This window comes from Siphateles boraxobius, unplaced genomic scaffold (genome assembly GCF_051911475.1).
Source record: "Siphateles boraxobius isolate OS27281-9 unplaced genomic scaffold, OSU_SipBor_1 13, whole genome shotgun sequence".
NCBI lineage: Eukaryota > Metazoa > Chordata > Actinopteri > Cypriniformes > Leuciscidae > Siphateles > Siphateles boraxobius.
This window is the reverse complement of record NW_027508733.1, coordinates 26,616,763-26,629,790: the sequence shown is the minus strand read 5'-3', so window position 1 is coordinate 26,629,790 and position 13,028 is coordinate 26,616,763. Positions and strand designations below refer to the sequence as shown.

The window sequence follows — 13,028 nt, the reverse complement described above, 5'->3', positions numbered from 1 at the left end:
TATCCTATAGAACTAGTTGAGCACACCACCAGTTAGGTTTCTAATTTGCCTTAACAGCTGACCACACAAACTAACTTCTGGTATTGACTTTTAGTAACGATAATGCATTTTTGGATGCAAGCATAATATAACCTGAGAGAGAGAGAACACATTTTCAAATCCAGACATGGACATAAAGCTCCAGCAAAAACAAGACAGTAAATCTACTTAATAAGGGTATTGAAAAAAGTGGCAGTTTTGTCAAATGTAAGAGGAAAAGCCGAGAGTAAATTTTAAGATTATTGCCATGTTTGGTATCCAATGTGTCTTTCTAATTAAACTACAGACTCCTCGGCCTCTGCAATAAATATATGTCACACTGAGATTAAAAACAGATACTTTTCAATATTTCATAGTGCCTGAGCTAAACAATTTTCATAAAATAGCATGCTTACTTGTGTCTAGAGAATACTTTAGCTGGAAAATTGACTTGAATAGTTTTACAGACCTGTTGGATTATCCCAGAGCTGTGCTATAATCTGTTTTAATGACATGCTATGAAAACCGAATTTATGTGCAATGTAATCGTTCTTATCATGTAACAACAAAAACCTACATGTGATTGCTATTAGTGTGACTCATTTTTAATTTAACAGCTTTGGAAGTATTCACATTCACACTAGAAAGTGATTGCATTGCAATGAGGTGAAGAAAAAAACCCTGTTTTCTAAACTGCTGCTCTGAATAGGGATTCTGGACTGGACAGTCATGGTTACCAGTTTACTGGGTGGTCCTGCCAATGACCATTGACTTACCATCATGTCACTGGAGTCAAGCGGTCTGCTGGTTGGTTTGGAAGGCAGCAATGTCTCCACTGTGAAGCCAAAACAGAGACAAATCATATCAAATTATACTTTAAACTGCTTAAGCACAGTTCATACCCATACTGGCGTCCCTTCAAGAGAGATTGGCTCTGAGGGCTGCAAGATTAGTCTGCCAAAACCAGAGATAAGAACCATGAAGGTTCCTTGCTTCTGTTAAAACTGCATACAGCCAAGCAGTGTAAGTAGATATCCCACCATTGTCAACATACTGCATTTTGGGTTCATTCAGCTACAATTTGCAATTCAGCACTGTGACAGAACACAAACTTGATCCTGAATGTTTATAAGAAGCATTCTATTCAACACCCTGATGGTCTTGGATTCCCTATAATGAATCCACAATGTGCCTCAATTTCTTAGATAACGTCTTACCATTTTCCAGTTGCAAAGAATCAGGGTCCACATCCAGAGTGGTGTTTCTGATGAAATTCTCCTTGTGGAGGGCTTCCGTGATGTAGTTTCGGAAGTCTGTGATTGTGTAGACCACAGTGGGAAGCTCATCAGGATCTGTAAAGGAGTTCTCAACCATGTTGGAATGCAAGTTTATGTAATCCATGGTCTCATTACTTATTCCTGCACCATCGCCCTCAAGAACCACAGCGTAGTGCACCACCACTGCCAGGCCTCTAAGGAATGAAAACAAAACAGTGACTCTTTGCAGTCAAAAAATGACATAATATGCTTCGTCAAAGGCTTTACTAAGTGTAAACTGGTCCCAAGACTGGAGCGGTTATGCATGAAATGACTGCAACATTTAGAAATAAATTACCAGCTTAATCCAGAGCAGGAGTTGGAGTTTGTCATGGTGGAGCTTGCTATCTGTTCAATGATGTGTCGTCATATTTGACTGTTATATTTAACCAGTTGTACATCAGTTGTAAAGTAATATGAAAATAATAGCTTACAGGTAACCGTAAGGTGGCCTGCTGGTTTTAGCTAGTTTAAAATGGTGTAGTTCTTCTGCCAGCACTACCAAGCTGGTGTTAAGCCAGTCTTGACTAGTCCCCCAGCCTGGTTTAGCTCATCAGCCTGCTAGTCTTTCTGTCTGACCAGCTTTAAAGTGCACAAAATATATTTAAAACCACCAAAACAGACTAACTTAACCAGTAAGGACAGCCTAAGAGACACTTCATGCCAGTTTAAGCTGTTTCTGTTTTGTAGCAGACTGGCTAAAATAAAATTCCAGTCTATAGGGGCTTTCGCACCGGGTAGTTCTAGGAACTTAGTTCTAGGAGCTAGCCACTAGGGTGGTTCCCATAGGAACATTTTCCAGCTTGCATTCGCACCGCCAGTAGGAAGCCTGAAGTGACGTAAACCGTGCTTGTTGTTGTGACCTTTATTTTGACATCATTGATGCCCCGTTTACACGAAGGGAAGACGCAGATATTTCCCTGCGGTTGGCCTCTCATTTACACGAAAGCCACGTTTTTATCACAGAAATAAAATAAAAATAAAAGATGCGTGTTTTAGGCCAATAAGCATATACTAACGTCATGGAGAGTTCCTATAGTGCTGGTTTAGGACCTACTCTGAAGTAGGAGCTAAATTAGTTCCTCCAAAAGGAGCTCCTAGAACTAATATCATTCTTAGTTCCTGCGGTGTGAACACGCCAAAATCCGGGTACTTCCGCCAATAGCTCTAGGAACTATGAAAAGGTTCCTCCGGTACAAAACCCCCTAATTATCAAGCTAGCAACCAAATATGCCCCCGAATATTCAGCAGCCAGCTGTTGGTTAATAGGGGAAATAAAAAAAGAATGACCTAGATTTTTTTTTTTTGCCACATACATGTTTCTACAATGGTTAGAAACCTGATGAGTTTACGACCAGATTAATTTTCTCTCCCATTATAATCTCCACCAGGATTCAATTCCAGAAATGCTAATTAGCTTAATGTGGCATTAAGTGAGAACATCTCTGTTCTCAGGTGGTTTAAAGGGCCTCCTGGAGCTCACAATATGCAGTTATCCATTGTGTGGTTTAACCGAGGCCTCACTTAAAAACCACATGGAAACCTTGCCATGATGACATTTGAGAGCAGAGGACATTTAGCATTTAATCCCATCATGCTTGGCAGCTGGGCATGCATTTAGCACAGCGACTTATCCCACTTAAGGTGGCGATTGGCCAGATAAAATACCCCCCTGACACATGCACATAAGATATATCACACCTAAATGAACATGACCATCCTTTCAATCGATTGATTTTGCAAGGCTAATGAGGCTATAAGCACATGACCTTACCAAGAAAACAGTGTGAACGTGATTTCAGAGCAATGCTTTAATAAAACACTACAGTTGGTGGCTGGAAAATTCAGGCACATAAATTTCTCATTAGATATTTTGAAGGAGATATGGGTCACGCAGCTGTGTGATATGGCAGGGTGGAGAGATGGATTTATCAGGTCTGGGTAAAAAATTTCACAGCGTAGTGATAGTCCAAATAATATTAATATCTGTTTTCTTCATTTTGATCTGTAATTAACTGTGACTTATAAAATCAGTGGATATAGATCCAGAGCCAAATAAAAGTTGGGATACTTACCCTTCAATGTCCTTCTGTGGTCTGGGATATTTTATTGAGAAAAAAAGAATAATATAAATAAATTAACATATATTATTTTTCTATTTTTATCTAATCGTTATCTTCTAATTAAATCATGTAAATTACGATTAAAACATACCTGAATTCAAGGACAAATATTTTCTTGAAACCTGGGAGTTTTTCAAAAACATCTTCAATCTTCAACAAAAGAAAGGATAAGCTATAACTACACAATACTGTATAAATAAACCCTCCTGAACATGAGATTATAGATTTTAATAATTTAAAGGTGTCATGAACTGAGAAATCAAAATTTTGCATAGCTTTTGACATATAAGAGGACATCATACTATAAGGATATCCTTTAAGCTCCAGAACTCAAAACTTTCTTGTTAGTCAAAAAACAGCTTATTACTAAGCCCAGTAGGATGAAAACAAATCTGTTATTTAAACTGATTAAATAATATATAGAAAGAGCTCAAAGAATGCTCCCTTTGCAATCGCTGGAGTTGTCAATCCACTGCTCGAGTTTATCAGTGTCTGAGCTCTAGACTCTCGTCAAAAACTCCCATTATGATAAAATCCCTTTTATCTATAGTCTTTGTTATAATCAACAAATCTCTTATTTACAATGTGTTTGCACTGTTAGTTATGATGAAATCATTCGTTAGTGTGCAGAAAATGAGTTGCAATGACAAGATCACTGCATTCATGTGCTCAACATGTCTGTGATAGGCTACAATGCTAATAACTGCAACCTTTTATGCCACCATCTAAATATAATGCTATACATCTAAATATAATGCTATAATATACACTTTTCATGATTTGTTAACCTCGAGAGCTGTATTAGTAAAATCGTACTAAAGGTTTTCGAGAGAGTTCCAAATGTAATACTAGCTATTTCATTTGCAAAGATGTCAGCCAATCACAGCAGAACACACCCTCCAAACAGAGCTTTAAAATCAGAGGGCTTAAACCAGGGTAGGAAAAATGCCTTTTATTTTTTATGTAATAATTATACTAACATTATAAGTGCACCCCAGGAAACATAAAACAATAAAACTGTAGTTCATGACCCCTTTAAATGATTCATTCCCCACATACTGTTTCCGCTTGTCACTCTATAGATGCAACTCACCTTATCAATGAACAGCTCCGATAGATTTTGATAGTAGTAACTTGATGGATCTCTCAGAGCATCATCATAGCTTTCACCTCTTAGCTTAATACTCAGCTCCACAATATGGTCTCCGATAGGACGTATGGGTCGGACCACAACGTCATCTATTTCATTTCCAACCTATATTTTTTTAAAGAAACGTTTAAGAGGAACTCACAATTATCCTGTTAAACAAGCTATGTAGAAAGTCTTTAGTTAAGTCTTAAATAATAGTTATAATTATAAATTGAATGTGCTCACCACGTTGTTTTTATCTAAAATATCATTGGAAATGTCCTGTGGCAAGATTTGTAATGTGGAGGAGAAAGTCTTTTGAATAGTAGTTGTCAAGTCATTCAGTACAACAGTGATATCCTCCACTTTCAAGATAGGAGTTGGGGTGTCATCCTCTGCAGGTTGCAGTTCGACAACATGTATGTCAGGTGTTTCAGGTAAAATCTCAGGCACCTCTGAAAGTTCAGATATCGAAAACGGTGTCTGAGATGTGACTTCAGGTGTCTCTGACATGGCTCCATTTCTCTTTGCAATAACTTCAGGTGCTTGAGATATGACATAAGTTGTCTCTTTTATAACATCAGCTTCTGTAACGACCTTAGGCGTCTCTGTTGCAACTTTAGCTGTCTCATTTGCATCTTCTGTGACTTCATGCATGATTTCCACCACAACTTTTTGTGTGTCCTCTAGAATTTTTGATGGATCTGTAACTTCATGTATGTCCTCACTTATGGCAGTAGTCAGTGTATCTTTTTCCATCTCGGTAACAGTAAGATCTTCAAAAACTTCGAAAAGTGTTTCCCCACCACCTTCAACCTTCGTAGGTGTTTCTTCTACCTTATATTCCATGCCTTCGGTTACAAATGCTACAATGTCAGTTTCAGGAGTAACTATCTCAAAAGAGGTATCAAGTGTAGCCTCAGGTGTTATTCCAGTTGTGGCCACACTTGTGAACTTAGTAGACGTTTCTGTGGACTTCTCTTTAACCGAAAACCTTTCAGTACTTTCCTCAGGTGATTCCTCAAAGATGGCAGCTTCAGTTACATCCCCTAATTCAGCAGTAGCATCACTTTTTCCTCCCTCAAAATCTTGAAGTGAGTTTTCAAGAACTGTTACTTTGTCTGTGCCAATGTCTTCAAATTCAACCCCAGTAACATCTGTTGCCTCTGTCATATTCTCACCAGATTTTGTAATGGCAGTTGTGTCCTCATCCACAAGTGTGTCTCTCTCAGTAAACACAACGGAAGCTTCTGTAGTTTCCTCCGTCATTTTGGCCATATCTCTAGCTGTCAACTCCGTAACTTCTGGGGTCTCAGTTATAATGTCCTCGTCCTTACCCAAATCATTATCTTCAGCATCAGGAGTGACCTCTGTAGGCTCATGAGTTTCCTTCAACACTGCACGAGTACTCCCTGTCACGGTATCAGGAAGTGTTTCAACTGTTGTCATCCCTGGTATAGGTTTTCCCTCTTTAGTGTAGGATGTCTCTTCCTCATCTTTGTCAAGTAATGTTACAATTGCAGTGTCTTCAAGTGTGTCCTCTGTTGATACAACATAAGTTTCTTCAAGTAGGTTTTCCACTGTATAATTTCTAGCAACCTCAGTTGATGTATATGCAGGTGTAGTGGGTGAGAGCATTTCTGGCACAGTGGTCACATATGGGATTTTGACAACATCCTTATCTGTCAAAGCTTTTGGCAACCCATTTGTGGGGGGAACCTCTAGCAGTTCTGTAGGAGTTGTCTGCTTTGGTTCCTCTGGTAAGACATTCTGAACAGGAGATATTTCTGTTGGAGAACCTACCGGAGGTCTATGAGTGGACATTCTTGTAGCTTTTGAGATAATATCAACATCTACATGCTGAATGGTAGTAAGTGCTGATTTAACAGGACTTTCAGTCACACCTTGTCCAACATCAAGTTCAGTTTCTGAAATAAAATTTTCAATGTATTCTCTAGTGACTACTGAAGGAGTATAAGTACTTATTCCTGGTGAGTCCTCAAGGGTTGTAGGGAGATCTGTCTCGTACTTTTCAGAGGTGAAACCACCCGGATTTCTACTAGGGGGCATCAATGTAACCTCTGACACGACGTAAACCTCTACATATTTAATTGTAGCATCTACTGTTTTAACAGGATCTTCAGTAGCAGCACCCTGCCCAATGTCCAGTTTAGTTACTGAAATAAGCTCTTCAGTAGATTCACTGGTGACTCCTGTAGGAGTATTGGTAGTTATCCCTAGTGAGTCCTCAAAAGGTGTGGGAATATCATTATCATATTTTGCTGAAGTAGAATCTTCTGGACTTCTTTCAGTGGTCATCAATGTAGATTCTGAGACAATGTCAACCTCTTCATGTGGAATGGTAACATCCGCTGTCATAACAAGACCATCCTGTTTCTGAGTGGTCTCATTTGTGAGTTCAGTGGGTGAACTAGTGCTTGTCCCCAGTTTGTCCTCAAAGAATGTGGGAATAACATACTCATATTTTCCGGAAGAAGAATATTCTGGAGGTACATCAGTGGTCATTAATGTTGATTCAGAGACAATGTTCACCTCCTCATGTTGAATGGTTATAATTGTTGTGTTAATCCCACCAAGAGTAGCATCCTGTCTCACCTCCGGTTTGGAATCTAAATGAAGTTCTTCAGTGAATTCACTGTTGATTGTTTTAGTGCTTATCCCAGGTGAATTCTCAAAGTTTGTGGGAATATCATACTCATATTTTTTTGAAGTAGAATCTTCTGGAGTTCTATCAGTGGTCAATAATGTAGACTCAGAGACAACATCAACTTCATGTTGAATGGTAACACCTGCTGTCTTAACCGGAACATCGGTAGCATCCTGTCCTAACTCTGTTTCTGAATGAAGCACTTCAGTGGAGTCACTAGTGTAGGTGACTGTTGAAGGAATAGTAGTACTAGTGTAGGTGACTATTGAAGGAATAGTAGTGCTTATTCCTAATGAGTCTTCAGATGTCGTGGGAATCTCATAATCATACTTTCTCGTAGTAGACTCCTCTGGAGTTTTATCAGTGTTCATTAGTTTAGACTCTGAGACTATGTCATCCTTTTCATGATGAAAGGAGACACCTGTTGTCTTAAGTGGACTACTGGTAACGTCATGACCCAACTCTGTTTCTGAATAAAGCTCTTCAGTAAAATCACTGGTGACCACTGTAGGAATAGTAGTGCTTATTCCTAGTGAATCCTCAAAGGTTGTGGGAATCTCATAATCATATTTTCTTAAAGTAGACTCCTCTTGAGTTCTATCAGTGTTCGTTAATTTAGACTCTGAGACTATGTCAACCTCTTCATGTTGAATGGTAACATCCAATGTTTTGACAGGACCCTCGGTAGCATCCAGTTTGACTTGCAGTTTAGTTTCTGAAACAGGTTTTACAGTGGTGTTACTTGTGAGTTCTAAAGGTGAACTAGTGCTTATCCTTGGTGAAGCCTCAAAGGCTGTGATAAGATCAGGCTCAATCGTCATTTGAAGCTCTGCAGTCTTAGTGGTGATAAAGATTTGGTCTGCAATGGTCTGTAGTGTGGCATCCTGTGAATCTGTTACTGCTTCAGGAATCAGAATACTGACTGTGTAAGGAAAGAGAAACAAAGAGAAGGAGGAAGTGCCAGAGTAAATGTACATCATAATGAATTTAATTTTGTAAATTGGATCCATTAATTCCATGCCGTTAATTATCTTCAGGATCGCAGGGCAAAACTCCAAGTAACCTATTGTTAAGGCTAAGCCCATGCACAAATAATTAGTTACACTAAATGGCAGAACTTTTTCTGAGGATTCTGATACCTATACTTCATTACAAGTACCTTGAGTACCTGAAAAGGATTAATGTCTATTCTGAAAGCAGTCTATATCCTGAGCTAGAGAACACTAGGTCTCTGTTGATATGTCTGCAGGGTCTCATGCAGACATTTACAACACGGATTAATCAGAGCATAACTTTAATCAACAGACTGCAAAATCAGTCAATAGAAATAAGACTTTCTGGACTTTAGCTACTTATTTTAAAAGATTTATAAACGCAGGGAATGTGCATACAGATACATTGTTTAAGAAGCATATTGTTACAAACAATGTTATAAACTAGACTGACCTTGTTTGGTCGTGGCCACGTTTGCTTGTGTTGGTGCAGTAGTTGTTGTCTGATGTCTGTGAAAGAGAAGAAAATTATACATGCTTTTAAAGGTCAGTAACATACCCTGAAACTAAAAAAATATAACCTTCTTATTGGCAAATTAGTTTAGTTTTCGGTTTCAGGAAATGAGCTGAAACATAAGGATTGCTATGTTCTAAAGCTATAGCAGAAAGTGAACTGGCTTTAGCAGGGACTAGAGGTATGGTTACAATTTTTGCAGTCTGAAACCACGGGTCTGTATTCAACTTAACTAGGAATGGGTGTTTTTTCTGCAAAGCACCAGTGTGTGCTCAGAATTAGCTGCCTTAGCTGCCAGGCTAAAGAAAGAATTGGTGTTTCGGGTAATTCAATTAGTTTTAGGGTTCGATTACATACGTTACAATCTGAGCTCCACACTGGGCATTTGCATTTATATATATTTAGGCTGCAGGACCGTACTAGTTTATGTAACACTATGTTGTTTTGTGCCCTTTAGTTGCCTGGGAGTCCTACCTGCATTCAGGCTGCCATGGGCTGGTGGGTACACTATCATAAGACAAATATAGGAGTTGTGTGATTACACTTTTAAGAGTGTAATTACAGGTTACTTTGCAAAGAATGGGAAGTGATGTGGGTTCTTGTTTTTTGTCTATATTAACGCATAATTATGGTAAATATGGAGATGTGCTGTGTTTAACAAAGTTTGCCGGCAATTTGTGTGTGATGAAATTCAACACAGTGCAAAGCCTAAAATCAAAGTATTTCGCTTACAATATTATCATATTTATGTACCATGATATTAACATGGTACTCCACGATGGTAAATGTCTGTAAGCAGTTCTCACCTTGTTGATGTCATCGAAGCCGCTCCAACCCTCTGCAAAATACCATACAAGTCAGTTTGCTTATTTTTTTCCGTTTGCAAGAATTTTCTGTATCTTTGAACTAAGTTAACAGTGTTGATTTGATAATTATTTGTTTGGTACCATTACATAGACAAGTATACTCACACTTGATATCAGAGCAAGGTGCTCAGCTGACTGGCTAAAGCTCCGGCCGATGTCAAACACGCTAACACTAATGTTTTGACATTTCCTCATCCAGATCTGGTACTCTTCTTTCTCGGGTAAACGATCCCAGAAGATTTTGAATGCTTCCCAAACTGTTTCCTGGCACACTAAGGAACAGAAATAATTGCAAACATATATACACATTCCTATAAGCATGCAAACCCATACAATGCAAACACACATACACATACTTAAATGGGGGGGGGGGGGGGATTTTCAAATATTTCTGAATATTTTTACAATTCAGTTTGACAAAGTATCAATAAAATAGTGTATAAAACAGTCAAATTCTGCATTGCTGTATTAGCTTTAGCAACATGCTAACCTAAAACTGGAATTAGTCACGAATTGAATCTCCAGAGCACTTTGCTATTTAAACAATGCACTTTGTAGATTTGCTGTCTATATAGTGAGATATACACCTCACTGGATTTTGGAAAAGATCTAGTGAGAGAAACTATAAACAGTGGAGAAGTAATAATCTGCCAAAACACCAGCTATGAACTCCGCAGTAGTGGAAATTGACATCACATATAATAGATACCCCTTTCATTTAGAAGAAAGAAATAACAGAATTATTTCTTTATTTCAAAATTAAATAAAGAAAAAGCAATAACTAACATAATGAAAAAACATCTCTTAACCTTATCCACACGTCAATTGTTCCAGACAAACCTAGTTTCTTTTATTTCTCAGTTTGTGAACCAAAATTACTATTTTCGGTATGCGCCACATACTTTCTCAATTTACCCAAGAAAGTGGAAAATTGAATGCGCTGTTGGAGGATGTTAACCCTTGCTAGACATTTTGCTGCTCCTGTTGAAATGTTCCACCTACATCTGCCCGCCATCCCGACAATGTATGACGACTACCAGAACTCAAGTGCGTAGGAGGGCAGAGGTCACCAGTTTTCCTGGCAGAGCGAACGATCTGATCACTGTCTACAGTGATTCAGTAGCATTGGGGACTTCAGGAGAGTAAGAGGGAGAAATGGGGAATTCTGGCCTTTCCTACTGGAATGACACATTTTGACAACATTTGACTAACAGTGCTAGACAGACACATCAGATACTTTGCCAGCCACACCTTCGTTATCACCTTTAAATGGAAAGTTCACTCCAAAAAAAAAAATGTATTTACTCAACATCGTGTTGTTTAAAACCCATATGACTTCTATTTTTCCATGGAACTCTGAAGAAACCACTTTTGGTTTCCATACAATCAAAGTGAAAACATTTTTAAAAGTATCATATAAGTAGTTCAACTAACTTGCATGCTATATACAGTATTAAGCACAATATTTGTTTTTACATTTTTAGGGGAAATAATTACTTTAGCATATATATAGTGGGGACACAATAATGTTTTATTTTTAAGTCAATTATTCACTCAAATTGTTATGGTGAGGCATCAAAGTGCCCTATAATAGGTTCCCGTGGCTAAATGTAATCAACTTTCCATTGACACACTGCAAGAATAACCTTTATGTAAAATGGCAACACTTGTTTTTCGAGTTGTCATAATTAGATTCACTTGAGTCATCTGGGTCCTATTAATGCAAACAGCGAGAGATATTATTCTCAGCAGTGTTCTCCAGCAGGGGTTTAATACTTTGATTGCGTCTAACTTCAAAATGCTAATATGTGATCTTTAGAAAGAACATTGATGTGGAAAAGTGTGTTGAGTGCGTCTGAATATTTGTGCATGATTATATGTAAGGAGACAAAGAGAGTGTGTGTTTCTGTCGTTTCAAAATCGTGGTTCAAATATGCTGTTACTTGGACGTTAATGAAATTGGTCAGGTTTGCTTAGTTTGTTAATATTTATGAAAAAAGTAGAGCCGTATGAACCAATTTTTGGTTCAAAGAGCATCAATTTACACTATAGAAGTCTTCTGCAACGCACTGTACCTTTACAATTACCATTCTTGGCCACTATCCCAGAAACGCAAGTAAAACAGTAAGAAATGTCTGGTTCTTACCTCGCAGGTGAAAGTAGTTGAGATGATTCTGTGCTGCCTGTTGCACCGTCTCATGTGAGCAAAGTTTAACTCCATTGGGAAACAGAAGGTCTCTCTTCCGTCTGGAGAGAGCCATTTTCCCCTCTCCAGACATGTAACTCGATGTTTTACCTTTACCTGCCACCATTGAGCGATTCAAAACGCCATTGGCATCCAAAAAAGTTGTATATCCATTTGCTAAATAATCCTCATGAGTTTCAGCACCTTATGAAGAACGAAGAGTACATGGTCACAAGATTGCAAGAATCACAAAACTCCTCAAGATCCATGTGTAGAGTAGATACATACCTGCATCAATGGAACAGTGTCCAGTCAACAAGAATAGTAACACCACATTACACCAAATGCATTTAAAAGGTAGATCAGGCATAATGATTCCTTATTCCAACACACTTTAGAGAAAAAGTCATCAATTTTTAGTTTACGAACATCTGTAATTTAGGCATCCCTTCTTGCAGCCCCAAAAACTAATATAAAGAGTTGAATTAATTAGTCTGCATTGTCAGAACATCCTTTCCTTGTCACGGAGTGATGCAATCACGTAGCTTTGAGCTGATGTCTCCCCATGCGGCTTAGCAGATGGCTCTTTGGAAGATTTTTCTTGCCCACTAATCCTATTTGTTAATTCTTCTGAGGAAGCTTGTCGAGAAGTCAGTGATACTCTTTTATTGCCCACCTGTAGGATCCGTCTGGATGCAGAGACATCCAAATTCCGGGCATGGATTAAGTCCTGCAATTTATGGTCTGATCCGCTGATGAGTTCAATTATTAGAGTGGCTTCCTTGTGCTAAATTGCTGCTAATGTGTGCAATGGGATTTTAATCTGAAGAGGGTTGTAATGATATCACTGTACGTGGTTAATTGCGCAATCTACCGTTATGCTACAAGGAAAGATCTCTTGTTAAGTGTTTGACTAGATGTGACATCTTCAAGGGTTATCCCGTTGTCTACAAGTTTGCCACGTGCTGTGACCATACAGCTTACAGGGACTTCATCTTTATTGGGTTTTGGGTGTATTCCATCATGGCAGGGATAGTATGAACAGATGGGCACAAGCATGAGCCAAATAATACCAGGTTTGGTAAGGTATCAATTGGTTGGTGGAGGATATCAAAAGCACAGCTTTTCATTCAACATATATCGAGTTGAATATACTATAAATTACACTTTGTAAAGAGAAACTTTGAATGTTGGCTTGGTAAAGATTTGTCTGGAAG

The 13,028-nt window shown here is 38.4% G+C and overlaps 1 protein-coding gene across 2 annotated transcripts in view; it reads right to left on the bottom strand.

Moving 5' to 3' along the window:
• impg2b (interphotoreceptor matrix proteoglycan 2b) overlaps window positions 1-12,599 on the bottom strand; it is a 30,720-nt gene extending 18,121 nt beyond the window's left edge. Inside the window, exons 1-12 of one of the 2 annotated variants that reach the window (XM_077226812.1) lie at window positions 12,100-12,598; window positions 11,773-12,015; window positions 9,732-9,898; window positions 9,567-9,598; window positions 9,235-9,267; window positions 8,701-8,756; window positions 4,833-8,176; window positions 4,551-4,712; window positions 3,549-3,607; window positions 3,410-3,430; window positions 1,236-1,489; window positions 795-853 (exon numbers count right to left, since the gene is read on the bottom strand). In XM_077226812.1, coding sequence (XP_077082927.1) covers window positions 795-853; window positions 1,236-1,489; window positions 3,410-3,430; window positions 3,549-3,607; window positions 4,551-4,712; window positions 4,833-8,176; window positions 8,701-8,756; window positions 9,235-9,267; window positions 9,567-9,598; window positions 9,732-9,898; window positions 11,773-12,015; window positions 12,100-12,181 — 4,512 coding nt within the window. In that variant the 5' untranslated portion in view covers window positions 12,182-12,598. Of the gene's footprint in view, window positions 1-794; window positions 854-1,235; window positions 1,490-3,409; window positions 3,431-3,548; window positions 3,608-4,550; window positions 4,713-4,832; window positions 8,177-8,700; window positions 8,757-9,234; window positions 9,268-9,566; window positions 9,599-9,731; window positions 9,899-11,772; window positions 12,016-12,099 lie in introns of both variants that reach the window. The other variant, XM_077226813.1, reaches the window with a different exon arrangement.
• Between the last annotated feature and the right edge of the window lie 429 nt (window positions 12,600-13,028).